Source organism: Elgaria multicarinata, chromosome 11 (assembly GCF_023053635.1).
Source record: "Elgaria multicarinata webbii isolate HBS135686 ecotype San Diego chromosome 11, rElgMul1.1.pri, whole genome shotgun sequence".
Lineage (NCBI taxonomy): Eukaryota > Metazoa > Chordata > Lepidosauria > Squamata > Anguidae > Elgaria > Elgaria multicarinata.
Genome location: NC_086181.1, coordinates 31,956,685 through 31,978,088, shown reverse-complemented (window position 1 = coordinate 31,978,088; position 21,404 = coordinate 31,956,685). Strand labels below are relative to the sequence as shown.

The 21,404-nt window shown below is 48.0% G+C and overlaps 1 protein-coding gene and 1 long non-coding RNA gene across 2 annotated transcripts; both read right to left on the bottom strand.

Moving 5' to 3' along the window:
- Nucleotides 1-6,375: 6,375 nt before the first annotated feature.
- LOC134406304 (uncharacterized) lies at nucleotides 6,376-9,652 on the bottom strand. The gene is made up of 3 exons (XR_010025968.1): nucleotides 9,595-9,652; nucleotides 8,785-8,882; nucleotides 6,376-6,417 (listed from the first exon to the last, which is right to left on the bottom strand). It is a non-coding gene; the product is annotated as an uncharacterized LOC134406304 (long non-coding RNA).
- Nucleotides 9,653-16,325, bottom strand: GARIN5B (golgi associated RAB2 interactor family member 5B). Its single transcript, XM_063136899.1, has 5 exons — nucleotides 16,307-16,325; nucleotides 14,855-15,015; nucleotides 9,984-10,153; nucleotides 9,697-9,862; nucleotides 9,653-9,664 (listed from the first exon to the last, which is right to left on the bottom strand). Exons 1-5 carry the CDS (start codon nucleotides 16,323-16,325, stop codon nucleotides 9,653-9,655), a joined length of 528 nt encoding a protein of 175 aa, XP_062992969.1.
- Between the last annotated feature and the right edge of the window lie 5,079 nt (nucleotides 16,326-21,404).

The following is a 21,404-nucleotide window of genomic DNA, read 5'->3' as shown; positions in this document are numbered from 1 at the left end:
GATGTAGTGATGGCCACCAATTTGGATGGCTTTAAAAGGGAGTTGGATAAATTCCTGGAGGCAAAGGCTATCAATGGCTACTAGCCCTGATGGTTGTGTGCTACCTCCAGTATTTGAGGTAGTAAGCCTGTGTGCACCAGTTGTTGGGGAACATGGGTGGGAGGGTACTGTTGCACCATGTCCTGCTTTTTCATCCCTGGCCGACAGCTGGTTGGCCACTGTGTGATCAGAGTGCTGGACTAGATGGACCCTTGGTCTGATCCAGCAGGGCTCTTGTTATGTTCTTAAAGCTTTTAATGGGAAAAGCATGTTTCTAAATCACATGGAGGCAGAAGACAGGAAAATATGACATAATTACTAATGGGATCAGACATTATACGTGAAAAGGATGATTTCTGATTGTATGTCGAGAGAGTCCTCCACAATGGCAGCTTTGTGTGTGAGGTTCTCTTACAGGTTCTAATGAACATGAATAGGTTGCAGAAAGAGGCTACAGCTGGGATGATGTTTCCCGCCCCCAGGGCATGTTGATTTATCCCTTTGAAAAGAAAGCAAGTAAAAAAAGCCCAAACGCATAGTGTTTTTCAGTTATTGAGATTTCGAACTCCATCATTCAAGATTTCTTAACCTGGCTCTGATGTTAGTGCTTTGGAGGCAACATTTTTAAAAGTTCAGAATATGTTAGAAATAAGCAAAACGTGCCCACCAACTCTAGTTTGTATTCAGATGGTTCAAGAGAGCAATAAGCATAACTTTTAACCAAAATGTGCTTGCATGCACATTGCCCATAGTACTTGGCTTACAGCTGCCCAAATCCCTCCCAATCCCCTTTCCTTTTGTGTCATGTCTTTTAGATTGTAAGCCTGTGGGCAGGGACTGTCAAGAAATACTTTTGTAAGCCGCCATGAGAGCCTTTTTTGGCTGAATGGCGGCATAAAAATACTTAAATAAATAAATAAAATAAAATAAATTGCTTGACATTTAGAGCAATGCCAAGCAAAGACGGAGACAAAACAGGCTGCTAAAATAGAATGCACTTTCCACCTTATTATGGAACTGAGTCAAGACAAGGTGACCAAATTTTATGGCTACAATGCAATATAATTTTAATTTAAAAAATTCTTACAATGATTGCAGATGGCAGGCCACCATCTTGGAAGAGGCATTCCCCTTCTCTTACACAGAGGATGGAATGCCTCCTCTAAGACGGTGCCAATAGAGCAAGGTTGTGCAAGATAATAATTACAACTTTAATTCATTAATTAAAACATATACACTGAATTCGCTACAAGTTCTTTAATCCAGTAATAGCCCTTATTATCACGCATTGTTGGCCCAGGAAGGCAGAAGATACTGCTGCCAACTTCACATAGGGACTACCGGCCGCCTCAAAAAAAAATCCTTTCAGAGCAAAGGACAAAGCAAGTGATGGTGACATGCTTATATGGGATAACGGCAGGCCCAGCGACAGCACCCAGCACCCATGCTGGAGCCCAAGCACCCTGGAAGGGTTCCTAGCACTGACTTCAGCCCCACACACCAGGCAGCTATATGGCACCATTTAAAATTTCCCCACAATGCTCTAGAGCGACACTCTGGGCGCTATTTGCACAACCAGTTAGAAGGCATAGTGCAGCTGCCCCATCTTTGTCTTCTCAAGAGATTTGCTGTGGTAAGAACAAAAAAACGGAAGCGGTGGAAAAACACAGGAGGGTTACAAGTGGAAGATGTCGTCCTCTGGATCCGCTTCCAGCCTAAAGCCAGCCATTGCTAGGGGCCAGCCACTTCTGAGCAGATAGGAGTGGGTTTTTTTATTGGCCCTGTTCCTGTGCCTTTAACAGCACCCAGATGCATCACTATTAAGCAAATGCAGCTCTTCCTATCTCGGAGATAACTGAAAGGGAACAAGCATTCTGGCCTCAGCAACTGTTTCTTGAGGGGCAAGAAGGTACATGACTGGAAATTGTCAACTACACCTACACCAGGCACAAAACTTCTCTAGGCTTGGACTGGTTTTAACAGGCTCATATTGAGCCACCCAGGTCTGGTGCCACAGCTGTGGAGCCTGAGAGTCCTATTCCCTGTAGCAGCAGCCAAGGAAGGGGATTTTAAATATTGCAACTCAGCCCTCTGACAGAGAACTGCCATCATGCCAGACCAGCAATGCAAGAGTCATTTTGGTCTGGGTGGAGGAATCGCCGGATGGGAAGGATTTTGTGGTTCGTTTCCACATAAACATCCTCCAACCTTGAAGGACCGCTAGCGTGAGAAGAAATCACGTCACTTGCCCAGCCCCCGTGATTCTTCCATCCAAACGGCGTGGCGTGGGACGGAACCACAGATCATTCCCCCACTGCTGTGGCAATGTACAAACCAAGCTTCCATCATCTCATTGACAGGGGGTCACTATCAATCATTTCATCACATCCATTGTGTAAAGCATACTTGTCTTCATTCACTTGAGTATCTTTATCTCAAGAAAGACCGTATTCTCCCTTATGAGCCTGCCCGTGCTTTAAGATCTTCTGGAGAAGCCCTTCTTTCAGTCCCACCATCTTCACAGGCACGCTTGGTGGGAACATGGGAGAGGGCCTTCTCGGTGGCTGCTCCAGTGCTCTGGAACTCTCTTCCCAGGGAAGCTAGGCTGGCTCCCTCCTTGATGGGCTTTCGGAAGCAGGCGAAAACTTTTTTGTTCCAGCAGGCCTTTGGAGAATAATCTGGCCCTCCATCTATGTTAATGACTTATAATTTTGTTGTGTATTTTAAACGTTTCTGTGTGTTTTTTCTCACACACACCCCCCCACCAATGTATGTTTTAAACTTTGTAAGGCCGCCTTGAAGCCCAGCATTGGGCAAAAGGCAGGATACAAATAAATATAATAATAATTTATCCCAGTGATGCTAACAGATCTGCCTGACTCCAATCACCTGGGCTTCAAAGGCAGCTCTCCAGATGGTTCTTTTGCTTTTCCCACCCCCAAATTACTAGGACTGCACTTCTTAACCTGAGCTGGTTGGCCACTGTGTGATCAGAGTGCTGGACTAGATGGACCCTTGGTCTGATCCAGCATCAGGGCTCTTCGTATGTTCTTGTGAGCTGGCTCTCCCAACATACCTGGACGGTTCCTTGCTCTTCACTGCATAGGATTTTGTTTCTGCTTCACTTTGTTTCTGGGTTCCCGATGCTTGCTTTTGGGACTTGTTTAGAACCAGTTTGCCCAGCCCGGAGGGCCCCACTGCCACAGTCTTCCAACCTGATTGAGAAGGACCCACCGCTACTGACGCCGTTGTCCTGCGGATTTGCAACCCAGCCTCCTTCCTCTTCCGCGACGGACTCTGAGAAGCGGACTCTGGGGAGGGGCTTGAAGAAGACTGCAGCCTGCTGCTCAGTGCCGTGCTTGGCTCCTGGGATGCCACCTTTGCTGTCTGTGAACGCAAGGCACTGCTCCGGCCCCGGCTCTCTAGCGCTGAAGGAGCAAATGAGGTCCCACGTTTCTCTGAAGTCACTTGAGTTTCCCGACCACCTGGTTTGGCTGGGCCTGGCGCTATGGATACGGCACCCGCCTCATAAGGAGCACCAGCTGCTAAGATGCGGGATCTTGTGGGAGGGCTGGCTGATGGCGCTCCTGTAGAAGCAGGTCTGGATACAGACTGACTGTGCTTCGGTGACAGGCTCTGGGAGGCTGCCCCTTCTCTTCCTCGTGACAGAGGCCTGAGTGGCTCTGTAGGGCCAGGACTCCTGCTCGGTGATTTGGTAGCAGGTTCCTTGTCTCCGTGGGGCTCGGGGCTCTGCTCTTTTGTGGGTGTCTTGTCTGTGGTTTGTACCAAAGCACTGGATTTTTGGCTCTTTTGAAGTTTGACAGGCGTGGGTTCAGAATTGGACGATGTTACGGGTGTGGGGAGTTCTTCTGCGACATAGGGATGCCCAGCACTCCTTGCCTGACTAGATCCCCCAGTGTTGATCCAATTGTCTGTCTTGGGGCGTCCAGCGGCCTGAGACGTAATAAAGGCCTGAGAAAGCTCTTTGCCCACCGAAGCACGGGATCGTGGAGAGGAGCGGGGAGGAGCCTGTTTCAATTGGGATTGCTTCGGAGACCGAGGTCTGTGGGAGCTAGAAGGGCTAGCCTGGGGCCTCTCGGGCTTCTTGGATGCACTCCGGCTTCGAATCTTTGGAACTGAATACTGAGACTGATCTGTGTAAGTGCACCCCTGTAAGGGAAGAAGGATTCAGTATCATGGCATATGGAGGGAAGGTAAATGGAATTCCTATGCTATCGCTTCCACAGAAAGCTTGACCTGCCCACTTCTTGGGGATCCAAAAGTCCTCCTTTCTGAACTCATAGCAGACGGGCAAGAGCTAGGATGGTGATGACCACAGATGGTCCCCATCCACTGCTTTGCATCCATTTGAGGGCAGAACCCAGCCTTAACCAACCTGGCGTTCTCTAGATGTGTTGGACTGCAACACCCATCCTTCCTGACCAGCATGGCCAACACATCTGGAGGGCGTTACGTTGGGGAAGGCTGCACCAGATGCCAGAGGTTGTTGGGCTCCAACTCCCATCCACCCCAGCCAGCATGGCCAATGGTCAAGGATGGTGGGAGTTGTCAATCAACAACATCTGGAGGGCCACAGGTTCCCCACCCCTGCCCTACAGGAATAAGAAACCAATTATTACAACACAGTACATGGAGAGCGATTTATTTCTTGTGATGATTTCTGTTACAAGATGAGGGATACTTGGATCAGCAATACTACGAGTGAGAAGGATCTTGATATTGTTGTAGATCACAAGCTGAATATGAGCCAAAAGTGTGAGGGGGCTGCAAAAAATGCAAATGCTATTCTGGGCTGCATTAATGGAAGTATAGCTTCCAAATTGCGCCTGGTACTGGTTCCCCTCTATTCGGCACTGGTTAGGCTTCATCTTGAGTACTGCATCCAGTTCTGGACACAATATTTCAAGAAGGATTCAGACAAGCTGGAGGGGTTCAGAGGAGGGCAACAAGAATGATCAGGGGTCTGGAAACAAAACCCTATGAGGAGAGACTGAAAGAACTGGGCATGTTTAGCCTGGAGAAGAGAGGACTAAGGGGAGATAAGATAGCACTCCTCAAGTACTTGAAAGGTTGTGACATAGAGGATGGCCAGGATCTCTTCTCAATCGTCCCAGAGTGCAGGATATGGAATAATACGCTCAAGTTACAGGAAGCCAGATTCCGTCTGGACATCAGGAAAAACTTCCTAACTGTTAGAGCAGTACAACAATGGAACCAATTACCTAGAGGCATTCAAGAGGCAGCTGGGCAGCCATCTGTCAGGTATGCTTTAAAGTGGATTCCTGCATTAAGCAGGGGGTTGGATTCGATGGCCTTAAAGGCCCCTTCCAATTCTACTATTCTATGATTCTATAACCCAAACTCAGCTCCTCTTCCAGCCTCTTGCTTTTTACTTTCTTCCACTATGAAGAAAGCCAATGGAATTCTTTATCTATAATGCAAACCTCTATCAGCTTTATACGCATGCAATGGACAAGGTACTCTGGGAATTGTAGTTTGCTGAAGGTGCTGAGGACTTCCTTTCCCCCTAGACGTTAGCATCTAGAACAGCCTTCCTCAACCTGGGGCGCTCCAGATGTGTTGGACTGCATCTCCCAAAATGCCCCAGCCAGTAGGCTGGGGCATTCTGGGAGTTGTAGTCCAACACATCTGGAGCGTCCCAGGTTGAGGAAGGCTGATCTAGAACCTTTCTCTGTCTTCCAAGCTGTATCAATTTTCTCTCTTCCCCTTTCACACGGGCTACTTCTCCCACCAAAACAGCTAGGGCAGGACAATAAAAAGGGTGATGAGGACTAGCACCTTGGGCAGATCTGTGTCATTTGTCTCTAAGACATGCCGGCTCTAGGCACTGGGTTCTCTGGGAGGTAGCGGAAACTACAGAGCCAGTCCGGAGAAGAAAAAGATCAGTCTCTATTTCTGTCCTTACCTCACTTGTTGGGATTCTAAGCAATCCTTGAGAGGAGTAAGATGAATGTCCAGAGATTCCTTTTAAAATACAAAAGAAAGGAAGGAGTGGGGCAGGAAGGGCAGTGAGGCTGAAAAAGGGGTCCGTTGGTGAAGAGGGGCTGTAGAGAATGGTGAGTGATGGCACACTGGTTCTGGGTGGGTGGGCGAACCCACCTACTTCATCTACAGACACTCAGCTGAATAAAAGATTCACTTCTGGGCCATGTCAACAATGGCGGCACCATAGAGAGGCATTTGTCTGGAGGCGGGGTGGGGTGGGGAGTTCCTTCCTGCCCACCCCACTCATATCAGGAAATAGGGCTGAGGGTTTAACTGAGCATGCCCCTGCTTTCATTGCTGTCATCCCTACCTGTTTTTAGGCTCTTTTGCTTTGAAGCGATGGCACTTGGCCTGCAACAGAAAAGCTTGGATAAGAAACTGACCAAAGTAACTCCCTCCCCGCAATACATTGGCCCAACCCAGTTAACTTTGGGGGAACCAAGCGGTGGCAGGAGTCCTTCTGAACCGGCAATATCCTCTTTCCTCCCTAGTTGCACAACTGGCCAGAGCTGAACAACATGTTCATTTTGATTTGTTGTACTAATATTGTTCCCTGCCTCAATCCAAAGGGAGAGGCGGGTAAGAAATAAATTATTATTATTATTATTATTATTATTATTATTATTATTATTATTGAGCGGGAGGGAAAACATCTCCAATCATTTTATAGATGAAAACAAGGCCACGCTTTGCTATTCTCGCAGCAATTCTCCCCAGTGCTATTCTCCCCACCCCATTACATGTTACCAAAAAGTCTCCACCTGTTGTAGACTGGGATTCAGTTTGGAGGCCTTTCCTTCAGCAATTTAAAAGCTAAAATGGCATTTGTTCTTTTGGTTAAAGAGAAAAACGTAACGGCCTGACAAGTGGGTCTCTTCAGACAACACGCTAAGCCATGGTTAGGCTGCTCACCTTTTTGCAGCAAATGGTTAGTGAGCATGTTTAAACCATGGTTATGTAGCCACCATGGTTAGGAATGGTTCACATCACATGCTAAGTCATGGTTCACATGACACGCTAAGCCATACGGTTTAGCTCAAAATGCTTAACCACCGTGGCTCAGCGTGTCATCTGAACAAGGCCAGTGGGTTACTAGCAGTTCAAAATACACCTCAGCAGCCTCAGTGTGTGTGGAATAGGACCAGGTTAGGAACACAGGAAGCTGCCTTATACTGGCCTGGTTCTCACATTCACAGAGGGAAAATAAGGCACATTGGCTTATTTCCCATCCTCCCCATGCATGCCAGAGGGATTTGCATAATTACCCTCAGCAGGGTGGCCTGTTGTGAAGCTGTCCAGGGTTACCTTGGGCTGTTTTAGGGTTCTGGGTAGCTTGTTACCCACAGCAACAAGCCACCGTAGCCAGGTTCACACAACAAGCTGCACTGCCAAGGTTAATTATGCAAATCCCCCCCCCCAGCATGTGACCTGCACGTATGTGTGTCGGGGTGGGTGGGCGGGAAGAAGTGAAGTGGCTTATTTTACCCTTCATAATTTTGCGAACCCCGTCACTGAGTCAAGATCATTGGTCTATCTAGCTCAGTATTGTCGATACTGACTGGCAGCTGCTCTCCAGGGTTTCAGGCAGGTTTTTTTTCTAGTGCTACCTGAAGATAGGGTGGGTGAGCAAGCAGTGTTTGAGATTGCCAGGAATAGTCTCATGCACAATTCTTGTTTGTGATCGCTCTCCATGGGAAAACGGTGCAAAACGAGCAGCAATCGATTTGGAAATTTGCGCAAATGTCCTCAAAGTTGTGCAAATTTCTCAATTTGTGCAAATTTCCTCCAAAGGCTACAGGGAGGGCTGATTCATTCTACAGAGGAAATTTGTACAATTTAGGAAATTTGCACAAATCAAACTCAGAAGACGAATGGGAGCATGTGTTTGACAACTTGTGAACATTTTTGGTGGACACGTGCTCCCGTTCAGAGCTTTGAACGGGGCATGTTTTGCGAGACAAAATGGTTCATACATCCCTGCCGGGGATTGAACCTGGGAATTCCTGCGTGCAAAGCATTTTCTCTAGCACTGAAATTACTTCGGTTTGCATTTCAATGAAAACTTACCAAATTCCCCTTTTCTGAACCTGAATAAAATTCAGAACACACTTAGTAACTGAAACCCATACTTTCCCAAAGTTTACGATGCAGTTTGCAACAAAAAAGAATGCATTTGTAAAAAAATGTATACAAAAATTGCATACATTTGGAACCATGCACATTGGTTTGGTAAAATGAACATGAAAATGCTTTGGTAAAATTGCTTGCAGAAGATCTACACATTTGAAAAACTGTGCGCAGAAATGTATACGTTTGGAAAATATACATACCAAAAAAAAATCATATATTTTTTGTTTGAACTAATTTTGCTCTTTTTCCTGTTTAAATGTATATACTTTTTGAAAAAAAGGAAAAAAATATGCATTTTTAGAAACAATACAGTGTGTGTGTGTGTGCGTGCGTGTTTTAAAGATGAGGCAACTAGAGACCTGTAACTGAACCTTCCCTTGCCCTTTATTTCCCCCCCCCCCAAAAAAAAGATAAAATCAGCTGGGAATGGGGTAGTTCAAGGCTGCGACACTGAGAGAGGATGGTCACCATTCCCCCTGCGTTATAGTCCTGCAAGAAATTGCAGGAAAGTTTGGACACACCTGTGATCAACCATAAGCAACTTTAGGATCATTCATCCCAAGTCCGAGAAGCAGAGCAACTACGTACATGGATCTTGGCTTCCCGCCTGCGGAATTGGCCTTCCGTACTTTCTCCTTCAGCTGTCCAGTGGAGCCTTTTTCCATGATGGCTGGGAGCCAATGCTGCTGGAGGAATGCAGAGCAAGTCAGGCAGAAGCAGCAGTATGATGGGTGGACCGTGTCTGGGTCAGGTGCACTTGTGCCCCAACTGGGCGACGCGTGAACTCGCCCAATATGAAGGGATGAGCGGCAGTGTCTGGGATCGTGATGGAGAGGGTGAAGACTGAGCAGACAGATGGGAAAGTGGGTGGGTGGGCTGATGTGGGGAAGGATGAAAGAAGGGAGGCTTCCAAATGGCATTGTTTCCTTAGGCGTGACTATACAATGCTGCTCTGGAAGGGCGTCAGCTCAAAAGCCCACAGCATCACTGCTCCGAGGCTAAATCGATAAAGCTGGACGGGGCAGGAGGGAGCGTGGGCTATCCAGCCGGGGAAGCCCACCCCCCTGCCCTGCGTTCCTATCATCATCAACAACAACAGACGCTGCCTCTCTCTCTTTCTCTCTTCAGTAGCCAATTGGAGCTTTTTCGCAACGCCCACTGGATAACCTGGAGCAAAGGTAAAAGTCTCCATAAATCAGCACTTTGGAAACGCGCAGTTTCGGGGGGGGGGGATTCCGATGTGGCTGTGAATTGGCGCCTGCATCATTTAAACAATGCATCACCACTGTGCAGCCACTACAGGGTTAATAGACCGTACAGACACCCACCCACAAGTCAAATTCCTTATCACCCCCATCCAGGAAGTTCTGGCCTGCGCTTGGCTACCGTGATGCTCACCTTCTTGGGCACAGCACGCAGGCTAGCAGTTTTCCATATCGTGTGAAGCCCAGATTCCTTAGAGGTGAAGCTTGGTGGAGCACTGATCCTGCCAGAGGCCACGTGCAGCAGGTAAAGGAGGCGCAGCCAGCGTTCAAAGAGGAAGTTCTCATCCCTGCCAGGGGCATAGAGCTGCAGGTAGTATTTTTGCCCCGTCGCTATCTGCACTTTCAGCCGCCGCTCCTCCAAGTCATGAACAAAAATCTCCACCGCCTCAAGTGGGATCAGCCTGTGGGGGAGGAAGGGGTCAACCTAGGAACCTCAGCATTGCTTGGGGGGGGCATGTCCTGGGAAGATGTGGGGTGGCATGGCAAGTGGAGGGGTTGGGGGTGAGGCTGCACCAGTCTTACCGAGTGATTTCCAGTTCTTTAGACTTTGGGTGTTTTGCGCCTACACTTGCTTTTTCCCGGGCGATGATCATCAGGTCTGGAAGTAGCAGACTGGGACTGCTGGCCAAAATGCCCACGACGACTATATTGGGGTGGTTGAGGATGCCAGCGCATTTGCCCCTCTTGGTCACCTGGGTGGGGAGGAGAGAAGAGCAGGGGAGGGAGAAGCCATATAAAATCTGTCCTTCAGCCTACTAATCTCTTTGCAAAGCTGTGTACTACTCAGGGACTGAAGGAATTACTGCAGGCTTCAACCACATGTCCACATTAAAATTAAAATTAATTAATGTAATTTAAAACAAAATAACCTCTGGTGCTGACAGATAGAGAAAGGCATTATTATTATTATTATTATTATTATTATTATTATTATTATTATTAATGACTTTTAGGCCACCTGTAAGTGTGGGGAAAAAACCCTCCGCAAAGCTGGCATACAAGTTAAAAGAAACAATACTAAACAATAACATTTAGTAAAAACCTGATCTATAAAAGAGGATGTGTGTGCATCTGTCTTTCTGTCCATCTGCCAATGCCAAAACACCAAGACTGTGAAATCTAGACACCTGAAATTTGGCATACATACTAAGTAGTGCCTAGTGGTTTCCACTTTAGGGTTACTTGTTTTAAAAACATATTAAGTAATTTGGATGGCTTTGAACAGGAGTTAAATAAATTCCTGGTGGAGAAGGCTATCAACGCCTACTAGTCTTGACGGCTATGTACTACCTCCAGTATCAGAGGCAGTTAAGTCAATATACAGTTGCTGGGGAACATGGGCAGGAGAATACTGTTGCACTTGGGTCCTGCTTATGGGTTCTTGGTTAACAGCTGGTTGGCCACAGTGCGAACAGAGTGCTGGACTAGATGGACCCTTGGTATGTCCTTAATTTAAATTTATATTTTTTTTATTTATTTAATTTCTATACCGCCCAATAGCCGGAGATCGATTGAAACCTGGAGTAACAACTTTAGCCACTAGGGGCAGACTTCCCTAGCCGGCACATAGCATTGATGCCCAGGGAGATTATTTATTTATTTACGATATTTATATACCGCTCCCCAAAATTTCGGAGCGGTGTACAAGATAAGATAAAATAAAAACAGAATAAACACTTTAAAATAGATCTTAAAAGAAGCAAAGTGTACAGTGAACCGTGGCTGGTCATTAAAGAAAGGCTTCCTGGAATAATGATGTTTTCAGGAGGCACCGAAAGGAATACAAAGTTGGTGCCTGCCTGACCTACAGATTAGTAGGCTGAGGGAGAAGTTGTATGCTTTGCCTGCTTGCTCCCCACTGTTGCGGTTCAGCCAATCTTTCAGGGGAACGGAGGGGACAGACCCACCTCTTGCAGGGGGCTACAGTAGAGGGGTGCACAGGCAGAAGCCGTGTGTAGGGTTGCCAGCCGGCACGGTGGCTTCCCTCAGGGTGGGCACAAAATATCCAACTCTGACACCTGTGTATGTTTGGTTGACGGCTTCCCTGTATCAAGGGCTATTACAACCTGGGTCCATTCACGGGCTACAAATAAAACCAGGTGACCCAAAATTAAGAAAAGGCCATTGAAAACAGGTGGGTCTCTTCAGAGCACTCCTGAAGGCCGGCAAAAAAGGGGCCTGTTAAACCCCTGATGGACCCTCATTCCAGAGGAGCAGGGTCACTCCCCAAACTGTTGGTGGTTAGTCAAATGCTAAGGCCCTTGGTCTCTCTCTCCTATGGTTCTTTACCTTTAAACCAGATGTGGGCTGGACAGCCCTTCAGAGAGAGGACTGCCCTCTGTGAAGCACCCTAACCCTGCTGATAGAGCCAGGGAGAGATTTCATCTTGCCTAAGAATGTAATGTGCCAAGGCTTAAAGATGGCTTCTCTGCCAAAGGGTGGCTACAGGTGGCTGCGGGCCAGATTTGCATTCCTTAATGGTGGACATCATCATAGAATCATAGAATCATAAAATAGCAGAGTTGGAAGGGCCATCGAGTCCAACCCCCTGCTCAATGCAGGAATCCACCCTAAAGCATCCCTGACAGATGTGGGAGACCCCACAACCTCCCTAGGTAACTGATTCCACCGTCGCACTGCTCTAACAGTTAGAAGTTTTTCCTGATGTCCAGCTTCCTTTAACTTGAGCCCATTATTCCGTGTCCTGCACTCTGGGAGGATCGAGAAGAGATCCTGGCCCTCCTCTGTGTGACAACCTTTGAAGTATTTGAAGAGTGCTATCATGTCTCCCCTCAATCTTCTCTTCTCCAGGCTAAACATGCCCAGTTCTTTCAGTCTCTCTTCATAGGGCTTTGTTTCTAGACCTCTGATCATCCTGGTTGCTCTCTTCTGAACACGCTGCAGCTTGTCTGCGTCCTTCTTGAATTATGGAGCCCAGAACTGGACACAATACTCTAGATGAGGCCTAACCAGGGCCTCATGTGCTAGCAGACAAAGAGGAAAACTTTCAACCAATGGAGCATTGACTGTAACCTATGACTCATTGAGATTGTGCACCTTAACTTGAGAATTGAATGTAACTTAACTTGCTAATCCAGAACTGACCAATCAAGGGGTTAGAAAGAGACTAACACCCTCTTGTAGTCAGGGCCTATAAATAGACTGAGATTCCTTTGTTCTGGGTGCCTCCATTTTGTAGAACTGGAGAGCACCCCCATACTGCAGTATATTGGAAGTAAATGGATTAAGAGCATTCTCCAGCTTCGTGTGTTTGATTGGCTACTAACGCGCTGGGGTAGTGAGCCTTTAACCCCTGGTTGAGGGATGACACTGCTGTTCCTTAAAGGGTGATTTCCACTTAAGGTAGCCTTCCTCAACCTGGGGCGCTCCAGATGTGTTGGACTGCATCTCCCAGAATGCCCCAGCCAACTGGGGCATTCTGGGAGTTGTAGTCCAACACATCTGGAGCGCCCCAGGTTGAGGAAGGCTGACTTAAGGCCTAGAGTCTCCTCAGAAAACAGCCATGCAAACCTCCATTTCTTCCCCCTCTCATATATGAACACGTAAAGCTTCTTCCTAATGGGTCAGACCACTGGTCCATCCAGCCGCTTTCTACTCCGACTGGCTGCACCTCCCTGGCTGAGGCCTTTCCCTGATAGGGTGACCATATGAAAAGGAGGACAGGGCTCCTGTATCTTTAACAGTTGCATAGAAAAGGGAATTTCAGCAGGTGTCATTTGTATATATGGGGATCCTGATGAAATTCCATCTTCATCACAACAGTTAAAGCTGCAGGAGCTATACTAGAATGACCAGATTTAAAAGAGGGCAGGGCTCCTGCAGCTTTAACTGTTGTGATGAAGGGGAATTTCCCCCAGGTTCTCCATATATACAAATGACACCTGCTGAAATTTCCTTTTCAATAAAGTGTTAAAGATACAGGAGCCCTGTCCTCCTTTTCATATGGTCACCCTATTCCCTGAGCCCTTTTTAACTGGAGATGAACCACAAGGCCTCCTGCATGCAGAGCAGATTTTCCGCAGAGCACCTTGCTGCAGTGGGTTGCCAATGTAACAGTCTCTCCTCTCTCTGCCCCCATCCCCCACCGACCAGTGCTGGTCTGTTTTTTGAGGGCCCTTGCACAAGATGCCCTCAACGGGCCGCCTCCTCCCTCAGAGAGACTACGATTGTCATCAGCGACTATTGGTTCGGCCTCTTTCTCAACACTGCTGCCACTTGCTTGCATGACAGGCAGAGAGCCAGGGAGTAAATATGCCGTGGCATCTGCTGCTCCTCACACTCACCCCCCCCCCCGCTGTTACCTGGGACAGAGTGAGAGGCAGGTGAACAAGCAGGATGCAGTGCTGAAGTGGGGGAGTAACTCCAGGGGGCTCTTTTGAGCGAGCCCCTGCTGAGGCGTGGGCCCTCAGCAAGTGTCCAACCATGCCCACCCTTGACGCCAGCCCTGGGCCGGTGCCAGACTATTTTGCGCCCTAGGCAAGGTGAGCTACTTTCACCGCACCGCCCCACCCCCACCCCAAAAATGCCAACTTTGATTTTTAAGAGCATATGTTTCCTGGAAAAAATAAGCACAACACTTGAAACTGCTAAATTTATTTTAAAGTGCCAGAAATACGTCATGCCAATTATAGCAAACAAATTGGAAAGGAACATCTATGGGTCTGAAATGCATTGTTTAATAGGAATATCACCTCCAAATCATCCCCCCAACTCACACACGCGTGCACAGGCACACTCAGCATCACTCACTCCGAACAAACACACGCATGAACACATGCATTCACTCAAAGACCCCATGCAATCCATTCAACCATACATACATTATCTCTCTCTCTCTCTTCCGGGCGCGTTCCGGAAGTCCGAACGTGGAACCGCCCCACCCCAGCGTCCCTGGCTTTGTTTCGGCTGGGCGGGCAAGGAGCACCATCTCGCCCGCCCAGGCCCAGCTGAATCCTTGGGCCGGGCTGGCTCACAGCCAACGTGCATGAGTACTGTGCTCCCGCACAGCGCCCCTCTTAGCTGGGCGCTCTAGGCGGTTGCCTGAGTGGCCTCTATGATAGCACCGGCCCTGCGCCAGCCGTGCACATGCACCCCTTGCTTCTTTTATGCATAAATCCATGCAGAATGTCAAAGGAAACACTGGGGGTGTTTGCAGCAACATCAAGTGGCACAAACATGGGACAGGGCGGCTGCTGGTGAGGGCGGGGGCGGGGCGCTGAAGCGGTTTGCCCACCACCACCATTTATTCTACACCAGCCCATGTGGTGTTCACAGCCTCACGCATCTAGGGGGTGTGAGGGGGAGGATAGGCTCTTCCGACAGGGAGCATCGTCTCCCTGCCATACAGCCCCGTGTCCAGCCCGCTCGGTCACCTGCAAAAAGTTGCCCTCGAAGATCGGCGCTTTGCTTAACAGATTATACTCAGCCTTTTGCAGCAGCTTCTGCAGTTTGCCAGGCGATGGGGCCCAGCCACTGAAGTCCTGGTCACCGATACATTCAGGGAAGTTCTGCGGGTCCTTCCTCCGCGCCTTCCCTGAGAGACAGAAAGGGGGAAATAAATGAAGAGGTGGTGCATGGGAAATCAAGGCCAGAGGAGCCTAGAAGGCCAGGCTCACGGCTTTTTTGTTGAGTCTTCAGAGCCCTCCCTTTCAAATGCTCTGGTCTTCCTGTGTGAGTTATAGCTGGGTGGGGTGGGATGGGGTGGCAATGAACATCTTTCCATCTGAAAGAGGGCCAAATTCCATTTCAGAGAAGTTCTTGGGGAGCACATTCCAGTCAAAACGGACGAGGCCAAAAATACCAGCATGATTGGGACCCATGGCTGGAGGTTCTACACTCTTGAATAGATCGCAAGCGCTTCAGCGTCAGGGATGTCCTCCTGGACTTTGTAATGCATTGTACACGATGATGATGATTTATTACATTTATATGCCACTCCATAGCTGAAGCTCTCTGGGCAGTTTACAAAGATTAATGATGGTGCTAAAATAAATAACGGGCAGATCTACACTAAACACTGTGAAAACGGTTTAAAAATGTATACGTAATGTGTCCTGGGCCTGAACAGTTGTCAAAACCGTTATAAACTGTTATAAAGCAGTAGTGTAGGTCCTGCCCCAGTCCCAGTACACCCTCTCTCTCTCTCTCTTTCTCTCTCACACACACACACACCCCTTCCTATAGTTGTTTTTAAGATGTATGTTTTGTCTGTGGTATGTTTTTATAGTTTTAAATTTTGTATATGGTTTTTAATGTTTTAATCTTATGTAAACCGCCCAGAGAGCTTTGGTGATGGGGCGATATAAAAATATTAATAATTATTATTAAGCCCACCAGAAGCTTCTCCCTTAAAATCACAAAATTGGGAGACACCGAAAGGCCAGGGATTTCAGGCCGCTGATCATCTTTTCTTGACAGATTCTGACATTCAGGCCATAGCAAATGCCGGCCAGGCTAGCAAGGGGCAACTCAAGCAAGTGAGCCAAGCCACATGCTTCAGTGAAGAGCGACACCATATCCACTTGCTTCTTTTAGATATATGAGACAATCTGATCTAAGGGGGAAATGCCCCCTCCCCAGTCTTCAAATAATACCTGAGCACAAGGAAAACTTATCAGCCAAGTCTCCTTCTTTAAATTGGGGTATAAACTCCATGACACCCAACATCCTCCTAGGCCAGCCTTCCCCAAGCTCGTGCCCTCTAGACACGTTGGACTACTACTTCCATAATCCCCCCGGCCAGCTGGAGGGGACCAGGCTGGGGAAAGCTGGCCTAGATTCTCCAGTTCCAATGTACTCCCCAACTCATGCATCTCAGCACCTACCTGAAGGGTACGTGGTCATGGCTGTGCCTGAAGTGAATTCAAGAACATCTTATAGAGCTTTGCCCATTATCACGGTACAGGACCAGGGGCATCCTTTGGGCCACAAAATCCCGGATCGCTATTCTGGACGGGGCTGGGGCCCCCATGTCCTTTGCGGCTCCTGGATTCTGTTGACCACGGTGGCCTCTCCACTCTGCAAGTGCCCCCCCCTGCCCCCAGCTGAAAGGCAGGCCTGACCCTGCAGAATGTTTGCTTGCAAGCTTTGCCCGCATTGTGACATCAGCCGAGAAACCAAGAGCTGGACTTGCTGAGCAGCTGAATGAAGGTGCATCGAGACGGACACCTCCGAGCGCTACAGTCAGAAGACACTGTGCAGCAATTCCTTCTGAACAGATTTTCTGCAGTAAGAAAGGACGGAGCGCTGGGAAAACTCAGGAGGGTTATGAATGGAAGGTGATGGCATTGCCTAGACCCCAATGGTGTAGCGGCAAATTTCTAAGTGCAGGCACTCATCCTGACAATCCCCGACAAATCAGATCTATCAGTCTACTGTTTTCTTTGTTATCATCACATTTGGAGACACGTTTTTGTTTTTTTAAAAAGCAGATTAGCATAGCAATCTTGTACTTCAGCAATGCCAGCTAAAGGGCTACAGGGCAGGGCCGTCTTATAGGCCCCCGGGCAAAGCAGTGCACTGGGCCCTGCCTACGCAACCACTCATAGGAATAAAAATGTAAATTATCGATAAAATAAACTTATATTTATTGGTACCTCCAACAAAATCAGTGTTTTGACATTAAAAAAACCTTGCTGTACAGCAAAGATTAATCAATAGAAATGTCTGGACAATATAACATGAGCCTTGAACTTGAAAAACAAAAATTAGTGTTAAATTCTGGTCTGTGCATAGATTAGCATAAGGCCCCTATGTTCGTGGGGGGCCCGGGCAACTGCCCAGCGTGCCCAGCGTGCCCATGCGTTAAGATGGCACTGCGACGGGATGACAGCTTTCTCTGGTTAGGGAAAACGGAGAATCATAGAATAGTAGAGTTGGAAGGGGCCTATAAGGCCATCGAGTCCAACCCCCGCTCAATGCAGGAATCTACCCTAAAGCATCCCTGACAGATGGTTGTCCAGCTGCCTCTTGAAGGCCTCTAGGCACTTTGCCCCTAAAAGGGAGCACTTTGCGTGAACATGCGCCCATTTGCTAAGTCTTCTCTATTTAGGCGGTCCAGACACTGAAAATGCCCCCTCTACTCCATTTCAATGGGGGGAGGGCAGGACAGAGCACCCCACAAGGTGTGCAAAGGGGGCAACTATGCTGTTTAAGTGGTAAATAGATTCAGCCACAGCTAGGCCTACAACCAAAGCTTTATTGAAACTGGAAGTAGACTAAGAGGCTAAGAGGTGTTGCTCTTAATAGCTCCCCTCACCCCCAGGGAGCCTGTTGGCCTTCACTTCAGTTCCACTAATCATGTTCCGTATGCAGCCCGATACAACTGCTGCAAACGGTTCCCATGTGTTCCCCACTACCCCCTCTGTCGTATGTGAACGCTGAGCTGTATGGCTCTAACACTCTTCCAACCCTGCTCACACAAGCCAGGGTCAGGCACTCCACTTCAACCACTCATGAGCACTTTGGCCTGGCAGGATCACAGCCCGGATGTATGGTGCAGAGCAAACAGCCGTTGTACCCGTAGGCTGAGTTTGGACGACAAGCTAATCAACAGTTGTTTCCCATTCTGTTCCTATTAAAAAAAAACAACCCTGCACCCACCCACCCTGGTTGATTAGCCTGTCGTCCAAACTCAGCCGTGGAGTCCTGCTGCAATCGTTCAACGAGGAAAGGGCTAGCATGATCAGCTACTGCAGTCTCCCATGAGCAGTGGGAGAGCACTCAGGTGTTACCCCTGCCTAGGGTGACCATATTTTGGAAACCAAAAAGGAGGACAACATGGTCGCCCCCAAGGGGGCGTGTCCAGCACCAAGGGGGCGTGCCCACCCGAACATAGCCTTGGTCACATGTCTGATTTTACAGCACACATTTAAGATAAATCTGTTCTACATAACATCTTAATGTTAAAATCAATGAAATAAAGAACGTGAGAGATTCAATGTATCTGAAATTAACTTCACTCACTCCTACTTTTGTAGGTTTTGCTGTACTTTGAAGCTTTTGCTATACTCTGTGTGTTACATTCTCCCCTTCCCTCAAATATCTTTTCTGACTGTATCTTCACTCATTGCAAGCTGCCGTTGTTGTTAACAGGGTTTGCTATTGCCCCCAGATCTGTTTCAAATTTGGTATGGCTAAAGCTCTACCTAAAAGCTATCATGGTGCCAACTTTCAGCTCTTTATCTTTAAAAATGACAGTTTAAAAATAATAATTTTAAAACCTCATTTTTTAAAAAATTTCTAAAAAATCAATGGATAAACAGATCTGTTTCAAATTTGGTGTGGCTAAAGCTCTACCTAAATCATATCATGGTACAAAGTTTCATCTCTTTAGCTTTAAAAATGACGATTTTAAAAATAATAATTTTAAAACCTCAATTTTTAAAAAAAATCCTACAAAATTAATGGATGAACGGATATGTTTCAAATTTGGTGTGGCTAAAGCTCTACCTAAATCCTATCATGGTACAAAGTTTCATCTCTTTAACTTTAAAAATAACGATTTAAAAAATAATAATTTTAAAACCTCAATTTTTAAAAAATTCCTAAAAATTCAATGGATGAACAGATCGGTTTCAAATTTGGTATGACTAAAGCCCTTCCTAAGAGCTACCATTGTGCCAAGTTTCATGTCTTTATCTTAAAAAATGATGGAGTTATAAGCATTTTTGTTAATTCCCATTAGAGCTGCTCTTTGAAAGAAAATCCGGATTTCCCCTCCCGGATTTGCCATTAAAAACCCAGACAGATCCGGTCATATGGTCACCCTACGCCCTGCTCCTCCTCAACCCCTCACAAATACCTACTGTGCATCCAGGTCCAGGGACGATGAGTTCCACCTGCTCAGCACTGCTCATACTTCCCACAAACCACGCCACCCCCACCACCCCCCGTTCTTCGCAAGCAACTCTCTGGCAGGTACAAGATCCATCCTGCACAGTATCCCATGCTAGCCAAGAGAAACCCCCGACCCCACCCCCATTCATGACTAACAGCAGCAGCCAGGATGCTCCCAGCTGGCCCTCCTTCCATCGGTTTCTTACAGGCTCCTGCACCCTTGGCAACCCCCAGGACAAGACAGCACCTGGTGATGCAGCAGGTGAAGGCATTCCGAACACAAAGCTGATGCCAAAAGGGATATGGCCCGTAGGGTGACCATATGGAAAGGAGGACAGGGACCCTGTATCGTTAAAGTTGTATAGAAAATGGAATTTCAGCAGGTGTCATCTGTATGCATGTAGCACCTGGTGAAATTTTGTCTTCGTCATAACAGTTAAAGCTGCAGAAGTCCTGCCCTCTTGACCAGATACAAAAGAGAGGGCACCTGCAGCTTTAACTATTGCGATGAAGAGGGAAGTTCACCAGATGCTGTATGCATACAAAGGACACCTACTGAAAATCCCTTTTCTCTACAACTGTTAAAGATACAGGAGCCCTGTCCTCCTTTTCATATGGTCACCCTATCCGGCTTATCAAAAGTCTTTCCCTCCCCATGTGGGTCTTGAACCCTTGTCCTTAGAGGGCTGTGTGTGTTTCCCTACAGGCCTCCTGGCCGGGGAACTACGTAGGCATTGCGTTCTGTTGACGACCCTTCCTTACCTTTGTGTGTTGCGCTCCAAAATGGAAGTTGCAAGCAGCCAATAAGGGGACTCAAATCTCTGCCTGTGGCCACTGGAACTTCTGGAGGAAGAGGCACTGTGCCTCTGCTTTTCAGTTTGTGATGCAGGGGTTGTCCTGGGGGCAGGCCCCCTTCAAGCCAAGTTCACTGGGTCTCTGTTTGGGTGGTATGAAGTGGAATAGTGGAGCCACAACTTGCAGGGACATAGCACCAGCACTTTTTGATTAGCAGGGATGCTGACGTCATCTGCCACCCTCTTGAGAATTCCTTCTTCCCTCTGAGCTTACCTGCCAGTTCCCACGATTCAGGGCTGGTGTCATGCCCTGCATGGAACCGGAGTCAGGAGATGAGGGGGAGTTGGCAGAGGCTGGACCCAGTACAGTGGGGCCTGGCTCAGGAGAGGAGAATGGACTGGCAGAGGCTGTGGCAGAGCCTCAGGGAGAGGAGCCACGGCCAGCAGGAACCTCTGCCAGCTCTGAGGGCCTGATGCCAGCAAAGACTCTGGAAGAGCAGCAGGGATCTGAGGAGGAGACGGAGAAGCCCGGTTTCAGCCAGTTCCGGGCGGAGAAGGCCACCCGACGCAGGTCTAGCCGTCTCCAACAGAAACGCCAAGCAATCAGAGACCAGCTGCGGAACGCTGACTCAGCACTCTGACTGAGGATAAAAGAGCAGCCGGGAGCCCTGCCAAATTGTCAGAGATTATCTGAGCTTTCTGGCGAAAGCCTCGGTTCCTGCATCTCGTGACCTCGTGCCTTGCTCCCTGACTCCTGGTTCCTGATTCCGGCATTGACTCCTGGACCCCGTGACCACGCCTTGCTTCTCTGGACTCCTGGTTGACCGCGGACTGGTTAGTGACTACGCTTGCCTGTTATTGCCCCCTGGACTTTTGGACTGTTGTTTGGACTTTGCTGAATGCTGGCTGCGCTGACCCTGGACTGGACTCTCGACTACCTGCTTTGCCAATTCCCTAGACTTTGGACTGGACCTTGACTTCTCTGTAAGCTTGAATCCTGATCTGCAACGTCCTTTTGCCTTTACGTTCACAGCTCCGTTTGCACTGCCTTCCCTGAACTGTTTGCATACTGCAATAAACTCATCTGTTGCTTAGTTACCCGCTGGTCTAATCTGTCTTTGTCAAGCCATTTGGCAGCTTTCCCGGACAGAATAATCTCTGACCTGGCTGACAAAGATAAGGGCAATGGAAGAATTACTAGCAAAAAACCAGCAACTGGAGACTCTTGTTATGCAGTTACAGACCGCCGTCGCTGTATTGCAAACGCAACCAGCCCAACCCCCGCCCCCCC